This window comes from Nerophis lumbriciformis, linkage group LG31, assembly GCF_033978685.3.
Source record: "Nerophis lumbriciformis linkage group LG31, RoL_Nlum_v2.1, whole genome shotgun sequence".
Taxonomy (NCBI): Eukaryota; Metazoa; Chordata; class Actinopteri; order Syngnathiformes; family Syngnathidae; genus Nerophis; species Nerophis lumbriciformis.
In genome coordinates this window covers 18130001-18154268 of record NC_084578.2, presented here as the reverse complement: position 1 = coordinate 18154268, position 24268 = coordinate 18130001, and the positions used below count along the sequence as shown (strand labels likewise).

The 24268-nt window shown below is 41.5% G+C and overlaps 1 protein-coding gene across 2 annotated transcripts in view; it reads left to right on the top strand.

Annotated features, from left to right (window-relative positions):
• Window positions 1-24268, top strand: part of lrp1bb (low density lipoprotein receptor-related protein 1Bb) — a 1021613-nt gene that overhangs the window by 610046 nt on the left and 387299 nt on the right. For both annotated transcript variants that reach the window (XM_072912020.1, XM_061926507.1), the window contains 2 exons: window positions 8384-8581; window positions 13215-13419. In XM_072912020.1, the coding sequence (XP_072768121.1) occupies window positions 8384-8581; window positions 13215-13419 (403 nt within the window). The remainder of the gene's footprint in view (window positions 1-8383; window positions 8582-13214; window positions 13420-24268) is intronic.

The window sequence follows — 24268 nt, the reverse complement described above, 5'->3', positions numbered from 1 at the left end:
GATTTCCCTTGCCCGGACGCGGGTCACCGGGGCCCCCCTCTGGAGCCAGGCCCGGAGGTGGGGCACGATGGCCTGTCCCCATGGGGCCCGGCCGGGCACAGCCCGAAGAGGCAACGTGGGTCCCCCCTCCAATGGACTCACCACCCATAGCAGGGGTCATAGAGGTCGGGTGCGATGTGAGCTGGGCGGTAGCCGAGGGCAGGGCACTTGGCGGTCCGATCCTCTGCTACAGAAGCTAGCTCTTGGGACGTGGAACGTCACCTCGCTGGGGGGGAAGGAGCCTGAGCTAGTGCGCGAGGTGGAGAAGTTCCGGCTAGATATAGTCGGACTCACTTCGACGCACAGCAAGGGCTCTGGAACCAGTTCTCTCGAGAGGGGCTGGACTCTCTTCTACTCTGGCGTTGCCGGCAGTGAGAGGCGACGGGCTGGGGTGGCAATTCTTGTTTCCCCCCGGCTCAGAGCCTGTACGTTGGAGTTCAACCCGGTGGACGAGAGGGTAGCTTCCCTCCGCCTTCGGGTGGGGGAACGGGTCCTGACTGTGGTTTGCGCTTACGCGCCAAACCGCAGCTCAGAGTACCCACCCTTTTTGGATTCACTCGAGGGAGTACTTGAGAGTGCTCCCCCGGGGGATTCCCTCGTTCTACTGGGGGACTTCAATGCTCATGTTGGCAGCGACAGTGAAACCTGGAGAGGCGTGATTGGGGAGAATGGCCGCCCGGATCTGAACCCGAGCGGTGTTTTGTTATTGGACTTTTGTGCCCGTCACAGATTGTCCATAACGAACACCATGTTCAAACATAAGGGTGTCCATATGTGCACTTGGCACCAGGACACCCTAGGCCGCAGTTCCATGATCGACTTTGTAGTTGTGTCATCGGATTTGCGGCCTCATGTTTTGGACACTCTGGTGAAGAGAGGGGCGGAGCTTTCTACCGATCACCACCTGGTGGTGAGTTGGCTGCGATGGTGGGGGAAGATGCCGGACAGACCTGGCAGGCCCAAACGCATAGTGAGGGTTTGCTGGGAACGTCTGGCAGAGTCTCCTGTCGGAGAGAGTTTCAATTCCCACCTCCGGAAGAACTTTGAACATGTCACGAGGGAGGTGCTGGACATTGAGTCCGAATGGACCATGTTCCGCACCTCTATTGTCGAGGCGGCTGATTGGAGCTGTGGCCGCAAGGTAGTTGGTGCTTGTCGTGGCGGTAATCCTAGAACCCGTTGGTGGACACCGGCGGTGAGGGATGCCGTCAAGCTGAAGAAGGAGTCCTATCGGGTTCTTTTGGCTCATAGGACTCCTGAGGCAGCGGACAAGTACCGACAGGCCAAGCGGTGTGCGGCTTCAGCGGTCCCAGAGGCAAAAACTCGGACATGGGAGGAGTTCGGTGAGGCCATGGAAAACGACTTCCGGACGGCTTCGAAGCAATTCTGGTCCACCATCCGCCGGCTCAGGAAGGGGAAGCAGTGCACTATCAACACCGTGTATGGTGAGGATGGTGTTCTGCTGACCTCGACTGCGGATGTTGTGGATCGGTGGAGGGAATACTTCGAAGACCTCCTCAATCCCATCAACACGTCTTCCTATGAGGAAGCAGTGCCTGGGGAGTCTGTGGTGGGCTCTCCTATTTCTGGGGCTGAGGTTGCTGAGGTAGTTAAAAAACTCCTCGGTGGCAAGGCCCCGGGGGTAGATGAGATCCGCCCGGAGTTCCTTAAGGCTCTGGATGCTGTGGGGCTGTCTTGGTTGACAAGACTCTGCAGCATCGCGTGGACATCGGGGGCGGTACCTCTGGATTTGCAGACCGGGGTGGTGGTTCCTCTCTTTAAGAAGGGGAACCGGAGGGTGTGTTCTAACTATCGTGGGATCACACTCCTCAGCCTTCCCGGTAAGGTCTATTCAGGTGTACTGGAGAGGAGGCTACGCCGGATAGTCGAACCTCGGATTCAGGAGGAACAGTGTGGTTTTCGTCCTGGTCGTGGAACTGTGCACCAGCTCTATACTCTCGGCAGAGTCCTTGAGGGTGCATGGGAGTTTGCCCAACCAGTCTACATGTGTTTTGTGGACTTGGAGAAGGCATTCGACCGTGTCCCTCGGGAAGTCCTGTGGGGAGTGCTCAGAGAGTACGGGGTACCGGACTGTCTGATTGTGGCAGTCCGCTCCCTGTATGATCAGTGCCAGAGCTTGGTCCGCATTGCCGGTAGTAAGTCGGACACGTTTCCAGTGAGGGTTGGACTCCGCCAAGGCTGCCCTTTGTCACCGATTCTGTTCATAACTTTTATGGACAGAATTTCTAGGCGCAGTCAAGGCGTTGAGGGGATCTGGTTTGGTGGCTGCAGGATTAGGTCTCTGCTTTTTGCAGATGATGTGGTCCTGATGGCTTCATCTGGCCAGGATCTTCAGCTCTCACTGGATCGGTTCGCAGCTGAGTGTGAAGCGACTGGGATGAGAATCAGCACCTCCAAGTCCGAGTCCATGGTTCTCGCCCGGAAAAGGGTGGAGTGCCATCTCCGGGTTGGGGAGGAGATCTTGCCCCAAGTGGAGGAGTTCAAGTACCTCGGAGTCTTGTTCACGAGTGGGGGAAGAGTGGATCGTGAGATCGACAGGCGGATCGGTGCGGCGTCTTCAGTAATGCGGACGCTGTATCGATCCGTTGTGGTGAAGAAGGAGCTGAGCCGGAAGGCAAAGCTCTCAATTTACCGGTCGATCTACGTTCCCATCCTCACCAATGGTCATGAGCTTTGGGTTATGACCGAAAGGACAAGATCACGGGTACAAGCGGCCGAAATGAGTTTCCTCCGCCGGGTGGCGGGGCTCTCCCTTAGAGATAGGGTGAGAAGCTCTGCCATCCGGGAGGAGCTCAAAGTAAAGCCGCTGCTCCTCCACATCGAGAGGAGCCAGATGAGGTGGTTCGGGCATCTGGTCAGGATGCCACCCGAACGCCTCCCTAGGGAGGTGTTTAGGGCACGTCCGACCGGTAGGAGGCCGCGGGGAAGACCCAGGACACGTTGGGAAGACTATGTCTCCCGGCTGGCCTGGGAACGCCTCGGGGTCCCACAGGAAGAGCTGGATGAAGTGGCTGGGGAGAGGGAAGTCTGGGCTTCCCTGCTTAAGCTGCTGCCCCCGCGACCCGACCTCGGATAAGCGGAAGAAGATGGATGGATGGATGGATGGATCTAACAAAAATCCTTTAGCTGGTTACTGAAGATCTTGTCTAACAAATTTGCTAAAATGCATAATTTAGAAATTGGTCTGTAATTATTTACCGTATTTTTCGGACTATAAGTCGCAGATTTTTTCATAGTTTGGCCGGTGGTGCGACTTATACTCAGGAGCGACTTATGTGTGAAATGATTAGCACATTACCGTAAAATATCAAATAATATTATTTAGCTCATTAACGTAAGAGACTAGACGTATAAGATTTCATGGGATTTAGCGATTAGGAGTGACAGATAGTTTGGTAAACGTATAGCATGTTCTATATGTTATAGTTATTTGAATGACTCTTACCATAATATGTTGGTTATTTATGCTTCATATAACGTACACCAGGGGTCCCCAAACTTTTTGACTCGGGGGCCGCATTGGGTTAAAAGAAATTGGCCGGGGGCCAGGCTGTATATATATATATATATATATATATATATATATATATATATATATATATATATGTGTGTGTGTGTGTGTGTGCGTGTATATGTATATGTGTATATATGTATATATATATATATATATATATATATATATATATATATATATTCATATGTATGTGTATATGTATATGTATATATACATATATACATTGTCTTTATAATCCGTTTTGTCATTTAACATCAATTAACATTGATGTTCATCAACATTTAACATTGTCACGTTATCGATTGGAAAATTCATTTTTAGACAATTTGATTTGCCTGAGCGGCTAGGAGACACCAAGAGTAACAAGCGGTAGAAAATGGATTAGAAAGGAAATATAAAAAAAATAAATAAAAAAAATAAAAATAAAACTTTTTTTTTAACTTGGGACTTCCTGTGGGCCGGATTTTGGATGTTGGGGGGCCGGATCCATAGTTTGGGGATCCCTGACGTACACTTATTCAGCCTGTTGTTCACTATTCTTTATTTATTTTAAATTGCCTTTCAAATGTCTATTCTTGGTGTTGGGTTTTATCAAATAAATTTCCCCAAAAAATGCGACTTATACTCCGGTGCGATTTATATATGTTTTTTTTTCCTTCTTTATTATGCATTTTCGGCCGGAGCGACTTATACTCCAAAAAATACGCTATATTTGTGGGTTCACCCCCTTTTAGCAGGGGGAGAACAAAGGCCGATTTCCAGATTTTTGGAATGCTTTTACTTGTTAGATTTAGGTAAAAAAAAATGCAAGAAAGGCTGAGCTACAATATCAGCAGCCAATTTTAAGAAAAAGGGTTCAATTTGGTCAGGTCCTGATGCTTTAGTTGTGTCCAGGCTCTTTAGCGCACTGTTTACCTCAGATACTGATACAGGTGTGAACTCAAAAGTGCAGCTGCTGCATCTACTTACAGCCTGCGGTGTATTTGGTATATTAACACTAGTTAGGCCAACATTTGACAATTGAGGATTCAACGACTCAAACAAGGACCCGGCAGAAACAAAAAAACTCATTAAAACAATTTGATATAGCTGTCTTATCAGACAAAGTACCAGATTGAGTAATTAAAATTGAGTTGTCACATGATTTAGAGAAGCTTCTTATGGTTTGGGGTCATTTATATGTTCTTTGCATTCATGCAGGTAAAAATCAGACTCGGCGAAGTATGTTTATTTCTAAGCTGGCGAAAGCTGAGCCAGTCAACCTCTGTCTTTGTTTTTCGAGCCTTGGCCCAAGCAACGTCTCTCTCTTTGAGGAGGTTTCCAATTTCAGAGGAACACCAGGGATTATTTTGACCTTTAAAACGTAATTTTCAAAAGGGAGCATGTTTATTGACTATACGTTGGCATTCATTATAAAAGTATTTCAACGCTATCTCAACATCATCAATTAAAGCAACTGCGTTCCACTGAAATGCAGCTAGGTCGTATATAAAAGCTGGGAGGCAAATGTTTTTAATATTTCTTCTGCATGTAATAGTGGGTTTTAATTTTGGTAGTTTGCAGTTTCTTGCGGCTGCAATTGGACAATGATCACTCAAGTCATTGACAAACACCCCGGTATCAGTGTACTTATGGGGAGCTTTGGTTAGAATTAGATCAAGTAAAGGTGATTTTGATGCGTTTTTAGTATTGGGTCGAGTTGGGGAAGTGATTGAGTTAAATTTAGTGAGTTGCATACAGCTTTAAGGTTATCAGATAAGGATGTCAACCAGTCAAAATTTAAATCACCACTCACTCATAAACACCCTACAATTGCGAGGGGTTGGCCATGCAAGAATTCAAGCTGCAGGGCAAGGAGTTCAAATTGTTTAGTGATTGACATCGATGATGATAAAGTAAATTTGTTTTTTATATACTGTACATAGTCACTCCTCCACCTTTTCGAGGACGATCGCATCGGAAGATATTATATCCATTTATAGCAATGTCCTTGTCAGAGACTGCTTTACTTAGCCAGGTTTCTGATAAGATAAGGATGACTGCATTGGTTGTTTGAATCCAGATTTTGACTAAGTCTAATTTTGGCAGTACACTAATATTTGAATGAATTAAACCGAGACCTGACCTAGCTCTAAATTCATCAGGAGTACTGATGTTGTATAAAGCCGGGCTTGGATTTGGTTGCACATTGCCTGATAGCAGAAGCAAGAGCAATGTAAAGATGTTCCATTTCATATTGCAAGGTAACATTACTTGGCTTCACAATGTCAAAATGAGTAATTTCAGAAGGAGTAAAATATATATTTAACACTGAAATACACCATGGTGGTTAGAATTATTTAGCACTGACCCACATGAGGACATCAATAACCTTTGTGTAAATAATGTAGTTTCGAAGGACCAGGTGATTGTTGTTGCGTTCGGTAGAGTTAAAAGTTGGTGGAGCACCTGGACAGGTACCCCACTACAACTGCGGAAAACATTAAAATTAAATAGAGAGTGTGTGTCAAAAGCCTTGTTAAATTGTTTAACTACCTACCCAGGTCCAATATTCAAAGTTCACATGTCCAGGCTACAGCAGTTTGAAGGCCAAGCTAAGGCTAGCAGAGGCCCAGCCATAGTCAGCCTGAGGCTAGGATAGATCCAAGCTGTGTCGGATGGAAGGCAAAGATAAAGCTAGCAGACCCAGTCTGTAGGCAGTGAAAAGCCAAGCTGGGGCTCGGATAGATCCAGGCTGTGGCAGATGGAAGGCCAAGATGCAGCCAGCAGACCCAGTCTACAGGCAGTGGAAGGCCAAGATAAAGCTAGCAGACCCAGTCTGTAGGCAGTGAAAGGCCAAGCTGGGGCTAGGATAGATCCAGGCTATGGCAGATGGAAGGCCAAGATGTAGCCAGCAGACCCAGTCTACAGGCAGTGGAAGGCCAAGCTAAAGCTAGCAGACCCAGTCTGTAGGCAGTGAAAGGCCAAGCTGGGGCTAGGATAGATCCAGTCTGTGGCAGATGGAAGGCCAAGATGTAGCCAGCAGACCCAGTCTACAGGCAGTGGAAGGCCAAGATAAAGCTAGCAGACCCAGTCTGTAGGCAGTGAAAGGCCAAGCTGGGGCTAGGATAGATCCAGGCTGTGGCAGATGGAAGGCCAAGATGTAGCCAGCAGACCCAGTCTACAGGCAGTGGAAGGCCAAGCTGGGGCCAGGACAGATCCAGGCCGTGGCAGACGGAAGGCCAAGACGAAGCCACTAAACCCAGTCTACAGGCAGTGGAAGGCCAGGACGAAGCCAGCAGACCCAGTCTCCAGGCAGTGGAAGGCCAGGACGAAGCCAGCAGACCCAGTCTCCAGGCAGTGGAAGGCCAAGCTGGGGCCAGGACAGATCCAGGCCATTGCATGTGGAAGGCCAAAATTTCAGCTAGCACAACATCTCCTGGCTTAAAGTTAAAAGTTAAAGTACCAATGATTGTCACACACACACTAGGTGTGGCGAAATTATTCTCTGCATTTGACCCATCACCCTTGATCACCCCCTGGGAGGTGAGGGGAGCAGTGGGCAGCAGCGGTGGCTGCGCCCGGGAATGATTTTGGTGATTTAACCCCCAATTCCAACCCTTGATGCTGAGTGCCAAGCAGGGAGGTAATGGGTCCCATTTTTATAGTCTTTGGTATGACTCGGCCGGGATTTGAACTCCCAACCTACCGATCTCAGGACGGACACTCTAACCACTAGGCCACTGAGTAGGCAGGTCGAAGGCCTCCAGATTTCCAAGTCTAACAAAAGCAGTCAGAAAAGCCACGTTTTGGAAGTAAGCCTTCATTCATCAATTGTTAAGCTTAAAACTAGTAAAATTGACTTAAAGTGGCTAAAAAGAGACTAAAACAGATAGAAATTCAGAGCACTTTGACAAGCAGACAAACAAAAGACAGTATAAAGGAAGGCAATATTGTTTTATATATACTTTATATTTTGAATCCCTCCATGGTTTGATTTCAAATTTACAGAACTTATGCAGATCCCAAATGCACAAAAACAGCTACCATTAGGTAAGAAATGTTGGTTTTGCATAACACAGTAGGAAGGGGATTCATATGATCCCATTATTATGGGGACGGCGTGGCGAAGTTGGTAGAGTGGCTGTGCCAGCAATCGGAGGGTTGCTGGTTACTGGGGTTCAATCCCCACCTTCTACCATCCTAGTCACGTCCGTTGTGTCCTTGGGCAAGACACTTCACCCTTGCTCCTGATGACTGCTGGTTAGCGCCTTGCATGGCAGCTCCCGCCATCAGTGAGTGAATGTGTGTGAATGGGTGAATGTGGAAATACTGTCAAAGCGCTTTGAGTACCTTGAAAGTAGAAAAGCGCTATACAAGTACAACCCATTTATCATTTATTATTTATCATTCACCGTGGTTTACCTGATGCATGACACGTGGCAAATTTGTGGCAGCCAGATGGCAGTAGAGTGTTTAATATCTTCAAATGTGTTTTGTGGTGCAATTACAATCAGTTGCGATGTAGAATGGCACTTTCCATCATTTTCAGCAGACTGCATTCCTAAATGTTTAAACCACCCGCCCCCCCACCTTCCTCTCACACGAGATCCATATAAATATGGGGCCATATAAATACCTTCCAAACTGTTGGTCCTCTTTAAAAGAGATTACCATTTGCCATCGGTGCAAAAGGCTTGTTGATCAAATCCTTGACTCAATGTCACACGCCATCAATTAGCAAGTTAGGCATCACATCCCTAAACCCCCGGTGTCACACTCTCTAAATAAACAGGCTTCTTGTTTTCTTGTCACCTCCCCTCTGCTCAGATCCCTTTGAGGCTTTCATCATTTTCTCAATTCGCCATGAGATAAGACGGATAGACCTTCACAAGAGGGACTACAGCCTGCTTGTGCCGGGCCTGAGGAACACCATTGCGCTGGATTTCCACTTTAATCGCAGCCTCCTTTACTGGACAGATGTGGTGGAAGATAAGATCTACAGGGGAAGGCTCTCCGAGACAGGCGGTATGCCAACACAAGAGCACATTTCGGATGTACACAAACAACTGATGTGATGTACTGACTCACGAGACACTAGTGGGTGATAACAGTCTATTTTATTCTCCTGTCCTAACAAACAATATAGATGATAGTTTTCCTTTGTTAGAATTAATAACATACTAAAGGCTTGAATCTTAAAGGGGAACTGCACTTTATTTTTATTTATTTATTTATTTATTTATTTTTGCCTATCGTTCGCAATCATTATGAAATACATGACAATGGATGCATTTTTTTTTTATGCATTCAAAATATTAAATAAACGTAAATAAAAGTGGGAGGTCCTCTATACGCCCATAAAATCCTATAAATTGTCACTTTGGTGTTAGAGATGTCCGATAATATCGGCCTGCAGATATTATCGGCTGATAAATGCGTTAAAATGTAATATCGGAAATTATCGGTATCGGTTTTCTATTTTTGGTATCATTTTTTTTATTTTATTTTATTTTTATTTTTTTTATTAAATCAACATAAAAAACACAATATACACTTACAATTAGTGCACCAACCCAAAAAAAACTCCCTCCTCCATTTACACTCATTCACACTCATTCACACAAAAGGGTTGTTTCTTTCTGTTATTAATATTCTGGTTCCTACATTATATATCAATATATATCAATACAGTCTGCAAGGGATACAGTCCGTAAGCACACATGATTGTGCGTGCTGCTGGTCCACTAATAGTACTAACCTTTAACAGTTATTTTTACTAATTGTCATTAATTACTAGTTTCTATGTAGCTGTTTTTATATTGTTTTACTTTCTTTTTTATTCAAGAAAATGTTTTTAATTTATTAATCTTATTTTGTTATTATTTTTAAAAAGTACCTTATCTTCACCATACCTGGTTGTCCAAATTAGGCATAATAATGTGTTAAATTCACGACTGCATATATCGGTTGATATCGGTATCGGTTGATATCGGTATCGGTAATTAAAGAGTTGGACAATATCGGAATATCGGATATCGGCAAAAAGCCATTATCGGACATCCCTAGTTGGGGTCACATCTTTATGCGGGGTCGTTCCTCCCAGATGCAGAACGGACAACTCCGGTTGAAAGCGTGAAGGTAAGAGATGATTTATTTCTCATAAACCATACACTGTAGATACAAGCAGACAAAAACAAGAATAAACAGAAAAGCGGGCCGATAGCATGGGAAGCTATGGCGAAGCTTAGCGCAGGAACAAGAATCAAGAATCACAGGAATAACCAAAACAAAGAAGCCAGGACGAGCGTGGCGAGAGAGGTGAATAAATAGCTCTCTGATTAGTGCTCGGCAGCAGGTGAACGTGCCGAACACTAATCAGAGGCAGGCAAAACCAATTAGTACCCATGGTAACCAAAACAAACCCAGAAGTACACAAAACAGGAACTCAGTGAGTCCGAAACTAACAGAAGATAACTAAACAAAACCATTCAATAACCATTCAAAAAGCACCAAAATACTCTATTTATATTTTGTGACTTGAATTTTAATCAAGTATTGGTGATATTGTTATGATAAGCTCTAACGCAGACGGACTATTTATAGCGGCACCCTGATCAGAAGCTTGTGTACAATTTTGACATGGTCGACTGGTGAGGCGTTTCCTCGCTTCCTTGCTCCCTGGAAGTTCATTTTGGTTCATAAATCTTGCCTCTGACCTGAAAAGTAGATGGCTGAAGATATACTCCCACATGTGGGTACACTTTGACGGCCATTTAGGGCCCGGAAGTGGCGAGAACAGCACGAAAAGACGCATACCCCTCGTCCCCCGACCCCATTGCTTTGCGAGGATTATGAGATATTCTTCATCTAAACAGGAATATAAATTGGCATCCTAATGACAGCAGATATTGTACAGTAAGTGATGTTTTATGTTTGTTGGTTCTCATGAAGTCTGCAGTGAGTAATAATCCGCGATGAAGAAAAAGGAAAAAGCAAACGTTGTGATGCGTTTTTTAAATTAATGCAACGCAGATGCTCAAAATGATCAAAAAACGTAAATATTAAATGTTATTAGAAATTTGCACCTCACTAAATTACATCATGTACCGTATTTTACGGACTGTAAGTCGCAGTTTTTTTCATAGTTTGGCCGGGGGTGCGACTTATACTCAGGAGCGACTTATGTGTGAAATTATTAACACATTACCTTAAAATATCAAATAATATTATTTAGCTCATTCACGTAAGAGACTAGACGTATAAGATTTCATGGGATTTAGCGATTAGGAGTGACAGATTGTTTGGTAAACGTATAGCATGTTCTAAATGTTATAGTTATTAGAATGACTCTTACCATAATATGTTACGTTTACATACCAGGCACGTTCTCAGTTGGTTACTTATGCCTATTTTTTATTTATTTTAAATTGCCTTCCAAATGTCTATTCTTGGTGTTGGCTTTTATCAAATACATTTCCCCCAAAAATGTGACTTATACTCCAGTGTGACTTATATATGTTTTTTTCCTTCTTTATTATGCATTTCCGGCAGGTGCGACTTATACTCCGGTGCGACTTATACTCCGAAAAATATTGTATATAAAACCTTACTGGAGGTGTTTGGTTGTTTTTAAGGGCTTTATAGACATAATTGAGTGGCTCCCATGGGCTCCATTGTAAGCTGACTTTTGATCGCATTCATTTAATATTTAGAACGCCTTAAAAAAAACAACATCCATCGTCATGTCTCTCATGAATAATTTTGAAAGATAGGCATCATTTGGAAATAAGTGAAGTCCCCACTTTAAGGAAATCTATTGTACTATATTGTTCAGTCCTATAGAGCGGCTTCATATGATTACCCCCACATAGGTTTTGTAGACCTCTGTAGATCTGCTTTGCTTCTCGTGAACACGATCTATGTATTTAACTCCACCTCCCAGCCCTCCTCCATGTACGCCTCCCGGCGAGCGCACTCGCTGTGAAAGGTAACACTCTTAGGTAGGGTTTTTAGTACCGGTACCAATATTTTAGTACTGGTACCGGTACCAAAATCTATTTTGATGCTGTTTGATACTGTTCGGTACTTTTCTAAATAAGGGGTACCACAAAAAATTGCATTATTGGCTTTATTTTAACAAAAAATATTACGGTACATTAAACATATGTTTTTTATTGCAATCGAATAACAATTTTGTCCTTAAATAAAATAGTGAACATACTAGACAACTTGTGTTTTAGTAGTAAGTAAACAAACAAAGGCTCCTAATTTGTCTGCAGTAACATATTGTGTCATTTATCATTCTTTTTCGTCAAAATCATGAGGGACAAGCTGGAAAAAACGATTATTAATCCACATTTACTGTTAATATCTGTTTTTTTACGTTTCAAGATCTACACTTCTGTTAAAATGTAATAATCACTTATTCTTCTGTTGTTTGGATACTTTACATTAGTTTTGGATGATACCCCAAATTTAGGTTTCGATCCGATACCAAGTAGTTACAGGATCATACATTGGTCATATTCAAAGTCCTCATGTGTCCAGGGACGTATTTCCTGAATTAAAAAACATAATGTGAATTTAAAAAAAAGGAAAACAGATTGTTGGATGATAAAAAATATAGATGTAATCATAGTAGTATCGACTAGATACGCTCCTGTACTTGGTATCATTACAGTGGATGTCAGGTGTAGATCCACCAATGGCGTTTGTTTACATTGTGACGCCAGTGAGCTACGGTGTATAGTGAAGCTTGTTTAGCTATTCCACATCCTGCAGGGATGCTACTTGTAAGAAACGTACTTTATTCGTTGCCACGGAGGCGAGGATTAGTGATTTAAAAGTAGCTAAAACACTGCCGACTGCCGATAGACGTTCACCGCTAGCTAGCTAGCCACATTTTAAAGCACCTCTTCCTGAGGGCGTTTCAGTGTTATAGCTTCACCTTTATCTTTAAAATGCGCCCGTTCTCCCTTTTCTGTCTACACACTGTCTGCTTGTAAGTACTCCGTGATTGTGCGCTGCCGAACATGCTCCTCTGCTCGCAAAACCAGCAATGTCATGACGTGACAACTTTTTAAACACAGTATAGTACCGTTTTTTGATTCATTTGTACCGCGATACTATACCAGTCCCGGTATACCGGACAACCCTACTCCTAGGTCTCCAGAAGGGCTGGCTTCGACTAAAATATTTTTTTCATCGTAGAATTTGATCCATTAGATTGGACTTATTGTCGACCATCAGTCAAATCTACAGTGAAATAAACAGATAGTGTTATGTTGTATTGTTCACTGATTTGTCACTAGGTGTCAGTAATGTTACAGGTGTGCTCTCGCACGAATACGTAAATATTCCTAAATTATTTGAAAGGTTCTATTGAAAGGAATACAGTCCTCCATTAAAGTGAACACAACAAAGATCTCGCTTGTGACTTTTTCCATGTAGAAAAAGGCTAAACCCCAGTTTGGAGGACCTCGGCTCCAGCTAAAATAATGTGTAGAAATGCAGTAAATGTAGTCTTGATTTTAAAATTGTATTTCTTGGTTCGGCGTGGCAACACATTGTGTTGATAGAAATGTACTAAATGTTCCTCTTTTTTGTGTGGCTGTACCAGTACACTTGTCGTCTTATTGTACGCGCATCATTGTTCCAGGGGTAACTGGAATTGAGATTGTCATTCAACATGGACTGGCCACCCCAGAAGGTCTGGCAGTAGACTGGATCACAGGAAAACTGTACTGGATTGACAGCAATCTGGACCAGATCGAGGTCGCCAAACTGAATGGAGATATGCGGACCACACTGATTGCAGGGGGCATGGAGCATCCTCGGGCCATCGCTCTGGACCCAGGGCAAGGGTATGTACATCTTCATGAAGTGCTGTCAACTGCTACTGTGCTGTGATCTCGTAATGTCAGGGTAATCACTTTCCATTTTTCAACGTGACACCTACAGTCATGGCTGTAACTATACCATTGAGGACGCCGATGCCATGTCCTCTGTATTTTTTTAGGTAACAAAAGGATGATGATATGACTGGTTGTAAATATACTTTGTCTAGGACAGGGATCGACAACCCAAAACGTTGAAAGAGCCATATTGGACCAAAAATACAAAAAACAAATATGTCTGGAGGCGCAAAAAATTAAAAGCTGTGTATAAGTCGTATAATGAAGGCAATACATGACGTAAGTGTCTATAATAGCCTACTATCAAAATGACTATGTGTCGCAGGCTGAAGCAAATATTCGTTGACAGAAATGTTGAAATTTCGTATTTGTTCTACATATTTTTACATTAGAAACCATTAGTGAATCAGAGGCTACTCAGAAGGTGAGATAATTCCTGGGAAATGACTGGCTTTTAATGGCCAAAGGTATAGATGTGTGTGTCCAAGTTAAGGCTGTCTTCTTTTAATAAATTTATTACAGTCTTTGGCAAGCTCGGTACTGTTTGCTGTGGTCTGGAACAACATGGCACACAAACAACTATCTGAAATGCAGCCAATATTACATACAGATAATGTGTCATGAGACATGCAAAACTAAATTATATACAGAGGATACAAGTAAACGATATTAAATGAGCTCAAATATACCTACAAATGAGGCAAAATTATGCAATATGTACATACAGCTAGCCTTAATAGCATGTTAGTTGATGACAATGCTCTAGTTGCTCATTCTGAGTTGGACCTCCAGAACATCATGGATGCTTTTGCCAGAGTGTACCGACTCCTGGGACTTGACATCAACATAAAGAAGACTCAGATCCTGTACCAACCGGCCACTGACACACCCTCCCAACCCCCCACAATTTATGTGGACAACAACATCTTGGAAAACGTGGAGTATTTCGCTTATCTTGGCAGTCTTCTTTCAACAAGAGCTGTCATCGATGCCGAGATCCACCACCGCATAGGTTGTGCCAGCGCAGCTTTTGCTAAGCTCAAGAAAATAGTTTTTGAGAATCGGGTCATCCAGACCAACATCAAGCTTCTTGTATATCAAGCTGTAGTTCTGCCCACTCTGCTCTACGGGGCTGATAGTTGGACCACCTACAGCAGACACCTGAAGGCTCTGGAGCAGTACCACCAGCGATGTCTCCGCAAGATCCTCAGGATCAGCTGGGAAGATAGGCGTACCAACATTAGTGTTCTGAAGGAAGCTAACATGCCCAGTATCACTACAACTGTCAGTCGGCACCAGCTGCGATGGACAGGCCATGTAATTCGCATGCCAGACAGTCGCCTTCCAAAACAGATGTTGTACGGACAACTGACGAAAGGACAACGCACCCAAGGGGGGCAGAAGAAGCGGTATAAAGATAACCTCAAAATCCACCTGAGGAAATGCTGCTTCAACCTCAACACCTGGGAGGAGGCTGCCCACCAGAGGGTTTTGTGGAGCAGGATGGTCCATGAAGGCACAGCACGATTAGAAAAGGACCTCCACCGTGCCGCGGAAACCAAGAGGCAACAAAGAAAGGAGAGATCCACTACCAAAACAACAGCACGACAATCACGCACGTATGCCCCCACTGCAATAGAGTCTGTGGATCACGGACTGGCCTCCACAGCCACCTGAGGACCCACAAATGACCAGACTCACCAACAGGAGGACTATCATACTCGCGTCGAGTGTTCGCCAATGATGATGAATAGCATGTTAGCATTGATTAGCTTGCAGTCATGCAGTGACCAAATATGCCTGATTAGCATTCCAACAAGTCGATAACATCAAAAAAGTGCACCTTCACGCACAGCATTAAACGTTTGGTGGACAAAATCAAACAAAGAAGGAGTGGAAGATTTTACAAACTGCTGTGTCACAGTCCACACTATGGTGAGTTCAAGAACCGAAAATAGTAGGACAAAACAATGTTCACCAAATATTCTCATCAGTGAAGCATACACACAAACATATTAAACAGTGGGCTTTCAAACAATTGGGAAGGTTTTGTGTCATGTTTGTCCTCAAACAAAAAACATAATAAAACCAAAAAAAAAAAGTTTCCCCCCATCTTTTTCCATTTTCAATCATTTTTTAAAAATGCTCCAAAGAGCCACTAGGGTGGCACTATAGAGCCGCATGCGGCTCAAGAGCCGCGGGTTGCTGACCCCCGGTCTAGAACATTGTGTGTGCTGTACATCACCATGCGTAGATCATCCTTTAAATATATGATCTTTGGTCATGCACAGCCCGCTACAACTCCAACAACACGTAAAGCAAATAAGTCCACTTTTACTTTAAACATTATCCCATCCGAAATGTGCTGTCAACATAACGTTAACATTAAATCATACTGATTCAACTAATGTTGCTTTCACCTTGAATGAAATTGATATGAAACGCTGTCGGTATAATACTGTCGTCATGTCAGGGTTGAGCCCCGCCCCAAATGCAGAACACGTGTAGGGCTTCGTGATCAGTAGGGGGTGGGGCATTTTGCCTGAAGAAGCAAATTTAAATGTAAATTATTGAATGACAAGGCACTTCGTATAATATTTTACCCCAAACATATTACTGGCCATGTCATGCTCTGTCACTGATTAGAATATGAAAAATAAATCCTCCTTTATTACCGGTAGCTTCATGGCCGACGTCATTAGTACTTGCAGTACAAAGCAGAAGATCTTGGGTTCTAACCCTGGTCGTGGTTGAACATTTGGTATGTTTTTTATATTTATGTTTTAATGATGTTACAATTGTTTACCATATTTTTCGGACAACAAGGCGCACTTAAAAATATTTAATTTTCTCAAAACTCGACAGTGCGCCTTATAACCCGGTGCGCCTAATGTACGGAATAATTTTGGTTGTGCTTACCAACCTCGAAGCTATTTTATTTGGTGCATGGTGAAATGATAAGTTTGACCAGTAGTTGGCAGTCACACATAAGAGATATGTGCAGACTGCAATATGACTCAAGAAAACAACATGTTCCATTGAAAATATAGAACATTACACACAGTGCTCAAAAATCTATCAAAATGTTCTAGTACGACTTTGGTAAGCTATGAAGCCGCACCGCTTGATGGATTGTACTGTGCTTCAACATACGAGTATTATTATGGTGTGTGTATAAGGTAAGACATATTTGGTGTTTTGTTTCGCAATATTATGCAAAAGCAACTTTTCTTACTTTTTGGTACCTGCTGATCTGTATTTGGGATCTGCATAAGTCCTGAAAATTAGCGCGCGTCCGCCTTTGCAGTCCGTGCCGACCCCGTAGTCAATTAGCTTCTTCTTTTTCTCTATCTTCTTGTTATGTGGCATTCAGACTTCGCTGTTGCCATTTCTAATATAAAGCAGCGTAAAGTATTTACTTATTTATGTCAGTAAACTCGTCATGAAAGCGGTAAAACATACCGGTCTGGTGAGTTTACATTATTCACCCAAGGAACTTTAGTTATTAGAGAGTTCCGGTCGGACGTTTTTTCACGGTACACGTTGTTATTGCACTAGTGAGCCACGGATGAGGAGATGCTGCTCCGTTATTGATTTAAATAAAGTCTGAATGTCATTAAAACAGTTAGCTCCATCTTTTGACACTTCTTCCACTCCCGTCCTTGCACGCTACACCGCTACAACAAAAATGACTGAGAAAAGACGCTGCCGAAGATGAGCCACGTAAATAGGACTGCCCACAAAACGGCACATTCTGAGTTGACTGTCAGAAAGCGGCTTGAAGATGATCTGTAAAACATAATCCATGCAACATTTTGACCAAAGAACCACCGTTACATGTTATGTAGACCACAAGTAAGTGTTTTCAATTTAGAAAAAAAATTATAATATGACTCCTTTAATGCGCCCTATAATCCGGTGCACCTTTTGTATGAAAATAGACCTGATGAGACCCACTCATCGGCTGTGCACCTTATAATCCGGTGCACCATATGGTCTGGAATATACGGTGATATGCTAAAATTCAGGATACTAATAAAAATGTAGACTGTTACAAAATAATGCTGATTATCAAAGATGTTAATAAGTGATAGATAGTTATAGCTCAATTAAAGCTTTTGTTATTCTGGAAATTCATTGTGGTGCTCAAGGTAATATAATTTATATGGTGCTGAGATAGATACCCATCATTTCAGCCTTTCAAATTTCCTCTCAAATTTTGACCTCGGTATTTGTCAAATCCTAGTATGAATGTATCATTTGTGTTACTGCTCTGGCATGCTACTCGAACTGCTATAGTGTTGAGTTATAGCTGGACTGTCATGTTTTCAGATGACCCTTTTCCATTTTATTTCTGTGTTTTACTAGCAGTTTTTGTGCGGACTTTAAAACTTTATTGAGTTGAATTAAATGTTATTTTTAAAATGTGCATGTATTTATGCACACATCTTTATGGTTTGTCACTTTTGCCCCCGTACGATAATGTTGAAAAAAACATGAATAAGTTGTGGACAACAGTGGCTGTGAAAGTCTAGTTTTTACTGCTGACCTAAAAACATTGAACTGATACTCCATAAAATTAAAATACAACAAGTCTTAAATTTGAGCATTGACAACTTGGGACATTTCCTTACAAGAAGTCTCTGATTGAATGTAATCATGTGGCCTACACTTATGCAACACATCAAGACACCTCTATAATTACATGCAGATAGATAAATCTAGGTGTGTCAAAAACATTTATTTTGGAATTAATCGCGATTCTTATTAATAAAGATTCTTAATTTTTTTTTTTTTCAAATATGGATGTATATATATATATATATATATATATATATATATATATATATATATATATATATATATATATATACATACATTTGTTAAACGTTAGTTGTATTTGTCAGAGCTATTCTTTACATGCAACCTAGTCTTCTCCTCGATATTTACAAACAGATTGAAAATAAAGGACCACTAGCCATGTGTACATGGACAAAATGTATTTTATCTGATCATCATTCGGATTAGAATGTTACTGTGTGTGTGGACCTTGAAAAAAAAGATCTGATTATGACATGCATCTTCATGCATCACAACTTAAATCGGAATACTTTACTTTGACATGCGCAGGACATAACACAAACGGAAAGGTGTTATTATTTGTGATATGGCGTCATCTTCTGGACGAGTTTGCTCACTGCAGGTGCTAAAGAAGCAGTGACTTCCACTGTTAATAAACATGGCTTTGTGCATTTCTGCTTGCCCGGCGTTATCACTGTATTTATTTATCATTATTCCACTACTTTTGTTTTACCTCTCTTTTTGAAACGTAGCTGTTCAGTGCCATTTAGAATGCAATATGTATAAGTTTCCACACGTCTTCGTGTTACAAAGTTTTGTGTTCGTGTTAGCTGTAATAAAACAGCTCGTTAACCCGACAACTCGATCCCTTATTTTATTGTTACATCGACACATGACACTCAAGAACATACTTTTTGCTAGTCTCATTTTAAGGCGACAAACTCAACAGCATATAACGCTACTTCTGTACACGTTGAATAGGGGCAGACAGCAGCAAGACAATCGCTTAATTCCGAGACTATTACATTTAGTGCCACCTCCACCACCGAAGTAAAGCTGACATCAAAGACATGCGCAGAAATGATAATTCCAACCCGAATTCCGGAATATCTGTTTTCATGCGATACAATCCGAATGACTGTTGGTATAAACCACCCATATCAATCGGAATTAAATTTTGATCCAAACGTGTGTGATCGGGTTAGAATATTCCGAATGGCATGTTGACATGAATGTGTCTATGTGCACATAGCTATTGTTGACAGCCTAAATTTTAGAAACCCACTCAAGTGACAATACGGCATAGTTTACGGTGGCTTTAATATTAGTACACGAAAAGATCAAATCAAATCAAATGTAGTTGTTAGCAGTTCTTGAAATTCAACTGTTGGTTGAAACGATAAAATAGAACAGCAAATGTTTATTTTACAAGTATTGCCAATAGGAAGCAGTAACCCTAAAAATGATCAAATAAATGTTTAAATCATGGGTGTCAAACTCTGGCCCGCGGGTCAAATTTGGCCCGCCGTGTAATTTCACTTGGCCCTTGAGGCGATATCAAATTAACACTAAAGCTGGCCCACCGATCCTCCCGGGAGTCTTCCGAACGCCAGCCCGCCAGCCAGCCAGCCCAACAAGTGCTGGCCCAGTCACATAACATGTGCGGCTTCTGCACGCACACACATTACAATGTAATGCATACTTCATCAACAGCGATACAAATTACACTGAGGGTAGCCGAATAAAAAACTTTAACACTGTTAGAAATATACGCCACACTGTGAATCCACACCAAACCAGAACCCTTTGCACCACTAACTCTTCCAAGACGCTACAAGGTGTGTGTGTGTGGGTGGGGAGGTTTGGTGGTAGCGGGGGTGTATTTGGTAGCGTCCCGGAAGAGTTAGTGCTGCAAAGGATTCTGGGTATTTGTTCTGTTGTGTTTATGTTGTGTTACGGTGCGGATGTTCTGACGAAATGTGTTTGTCATTCTTGTTTGGTGTGGATTCACAGTGTGGCGTATATTTCTAACAGTGTTAAAGTTTTTCATACCGGCACCCTCAGTGTAACCTGTATCGCTGTTGATGAAGTATGCGTTGCATTCGCTCGTGTGTGCGTACAGAAGCCGCACATATCTTGTGACTGGGTCTGAACGATGTTAGAATGGATGAAAAGCGGACGTGACGATAGCTCGTAGAGTACGTTAAAGGTTAATTTGTTTAACCTTGGCCCGCGGCTTTGTTCAGTTTTAAATTTTGGCCCACTCTGTATTTGAGTTTGACACCCCTGGTTTAAATGTTTTTCAGTTTTACTTGATTCAGCAGCCTACCTCAAGGAAATCCAACAGACCCTTGCTGAATAAGCACAATGTAAACATGTTATCTGGTGATGAGTCATCTGCATGTGCAGGGAAAGTCTGACTTGTTTGGCGTCCTGGGCAAGCAGCCTCTCTGGCACATCAACACTCCCCTTAAAAGTGTGAGCCAAGGAAAAGGTTATAATCCCATTAAGTATGTAAACACTTTAATGTGAAAAAGTGTCGCCAAAAACAAAGACCTGTGTATATACATACAGTATATATTCCAGGAACTACATATGCATACAATCATTCACACATTCATACAACAATAATGTAATCGTACACAGTACATTGTACATGCATAGGAAGTATTGTTGCCTCATTCCTGGAGCGGTATCCTGCGTGTGACTGAAGCATTATGGTGTGGGGTTGGTTAATTTATCCACGACTAGCTGCAGTGTCCTCAAACAACCAACATGAGAAGATTAAGTACCTCCAATAAAGCTGTCCGCCATATTGGTTGTAGTCCTTAATGATTTATGACTCCTACAGGCTGACACGGGTATTACAGTTTGTAGTTTTGGCGTGTAGTAGCTATCTTGGGTGGAGTCCAAGAATTTGTCTTTAAGAATGATCTCCTAGGAGACCGTCCAAATGCATGATGAATCACTATTCATGTTCACATGTACATAATGACAGTTATCACAGAGAGCTAACACATGTTAGATCTGATGGATTAGTGTTGGTTATTTTCCTGAGCGACTAGGAGACACCGAGAATAACAAGTGGTAGAAAATTGATTAGAAAGGACAGATTTTTAAAAATAATAATTTAAAAAATAAAAAAAATATTATTATTATTATTTTATTTTTATTTTTTAACTTGGGACTTCCCGTAGTTTGGGAACCCTGTTCTAGACTATTTTTCAGTAGCCAGCCAGAGGTCACAACACCGGAAGTTAATATCCTGAGGGGGCGTGGCTACAGGATAGAGTTGCCAAATGGGATACGTTTTCTGAGTTCTTTGCATTCATGTTATATAGTTTCACAATACAATTTCAATGAAAATAATGTTAGTAAATTATCTACTAAAAAAAACAAAAAATTATGTGGTACATTACATAGACGTGTAAGTGTCGTTAAAGACAGCCAAAAGAGGTTGATGGATGAGAATAAATCTAAAGGTAAAATATAGTGTAGAAATGCACCCAATTGCAGGGAATTTAGTCTTGACTTTCAAAACTTTCTTTCGTGGTTTGTATGGCAGCACTTCTTGTTGACCGAAATGTTCTTTTTATTGTCAGTTTTCCTCTTTTTTTCTCACAGGGTGTTCACGTGCCTGACTGTGGATTGTTTCTTAGCTTATATAAAAGGGGCTAACAAACATCAACAATTTAAAGCTTCCCCTAGCCAATTATGTTATATTTTTTAAATTAAATTGTATTTTTTTTATTAATCAATCCAACAAAATAATACACAATAATACCATAATAATACAATTCCAATTCCAAAATCAAACCCGGCCCAGCAACATATCAGAATAGCAATCAACAGAGCAACTGAGAGGACACACAAACATGACACAAAACAATCCAAATGTATTTAAAGAAAAATGAATAATATCAACAACAGTGTCGATATTATTAAGAATTCCAACATAGCATTGATTAGAAATCCCACATTGACATTATCATCACAGCCATTTATAAAAAATAAAAACATTTAAAAAAAGAACAATAGTGTCACAGTGGCTTACACTTGCATCGCATCTCATAAGCTTGACAACACACTGTGTCCAATATTTTCCACAAATATAAAATAAGTCACATTTTCAGTTAATTTAATAGTTAAAACAAATTTAAATAATGGATCCCATACTCCAATGTATGACTCATTATTATCTAATCTAAATGCAGTTTTTTCTACTGATATAATTTCCATATATTGTGTGTACCAGTCATTATGAGTTGGACTACCAACATCTATCCATTTTTTATTAATATTACCATTTTTGTTATGATGCATATTGAAAGAAATGCGGTTCTACTTTTTGATGACACGTTACTAAATTGTTGCAGATCACCAAGAATACAAGTTTGCAGTGTCATTGGGATGTTTCTATTTAGGAATGTGATTGCTTTTTATGTTGTTTTCAACCATAACTATTTTATTCTCTGACATTCCCACAATAAATGAGCAAGAGTTCCCTCAGCTGCCCGACACTTTGCTGTCTACGGCACCAATTTTAAACAGCTATCCGAAAACAACAGTTATGTTATCTTGATTCAGAACACATGCATAATAGCTGTCATTATCCAGTGACACAGCTGCCTTCCTTTTCTTGTTTTTCCATGGCTTTGACCTTTTCTTGTTCATGTTTTATCGGTGTCAATTTGGCATTTTCAACATCCCTCTCTCGACGCGAGAGTGGCAACAATGTCGTAAATTACTCGCACTTCACCTCGGTGTGGAGATTTTTTTTTTGGGGGGGGGGGGTTTTGCGCGATTTCACACAACCCCAGGAAGAATTGTGCTTGGCTTGGATTCACAAAATTATAAATGAAATGTGTGATATTTGGAAGCAACTACTGGCTTGATTTACTTAGGGGACTTATGGCATTAGTGGCAGGATTAGATGCATGTCTACAGCGGCCACTGCAGTAAGAGAGAAGGCCTGAATCCCTGGTTAACACAGATATTAAAAAAAAAAAAAACCTCTCCATTCTATCTCCAAAAAACACATTCACCAGCTTTCATGCACAATTTGTACAACCTGAAGTTCAGATAGCAGCTAGAGCTACCTTGGCATCATTATAACCCCTCTGTGATATTACATGTAAAATGATGTGTACATTATAATTAAAATCATATTCAATATACCGTATTTTCCACGCTATAAAGTGCACCAGTACTTAAGCCGCACCTACCAAATTTTAGAAGAAATGAATATGTTTACATATATTAGCCGCTCTGGACTATAGTTATACTTTTCATAAAAGTTTATTTACATATCTTAACTCTCTCCAAACGGTGCCTATAACACGGCAGTAAAACAGCTGATCAAACAAAACAGAACTCATCATCATGGGCCCACTAGCTGCGGAGGCTAGCTTTCCATTCAGCTAAAGAGATTCAATAACTCCATGGTGACGTAATGGTGAATTAAGAAACTGAAACAATACAAAAACAATGCCGCTGTTAGTTAATAATGCTAACACAGACACTTGTAAACGTGTTAGCATATTCGCTAAAACACCCCTATAGACATCAAACCTGGGACGGTTTAGTAAGTATGAATTGTTTTAGTTATATTGTAAAACCTACAAATACTGCTTGGAGTAATGAACGAAGAATCCATACACGCAGAAACGCTATTGGCGAATACTTCCGGTTCACGGAACAAAACAGTAAGTACATTTTCAACCCGCAGCACCTGCAGTGAGTGAACTCATCCATAAGATGGTGCAACGGCACAAACAATAACACACCTTTTCCGTGTCTCTGTTATAAATAATAAATAATAAATGGTTGGTGTAATATGGAAAGTATTTGCTGAATACAAAACATTATGGCAGTTAGCAAAGAAAAGTATAAGTATAAATTATCCGCACCGTTTTATAAGCCGCAGGGTCCAAAGCGTGGGGAAAAAAGTAGCGGCTTATAGTCCGGGAAATCTGGTGTATCAATATTTGTCTTTACTCGTGGCGATTAAAGGCACATGCACCAAGTCTGTCACTGCATGAAATTAAACATTTTTAAGTAAATACCTTCAGATGATTAATAAGGGAACTTGAGACAATTCCTTTGACATAAACTAATCAGCTCAAATTGACTAAACGCCGAAAATAGTTTTCGAAGGGCTTTGTTGACTTTTGCATGGGGACAAAAGGCCAGAAGTTATAGTTGAAGATGCATTTTC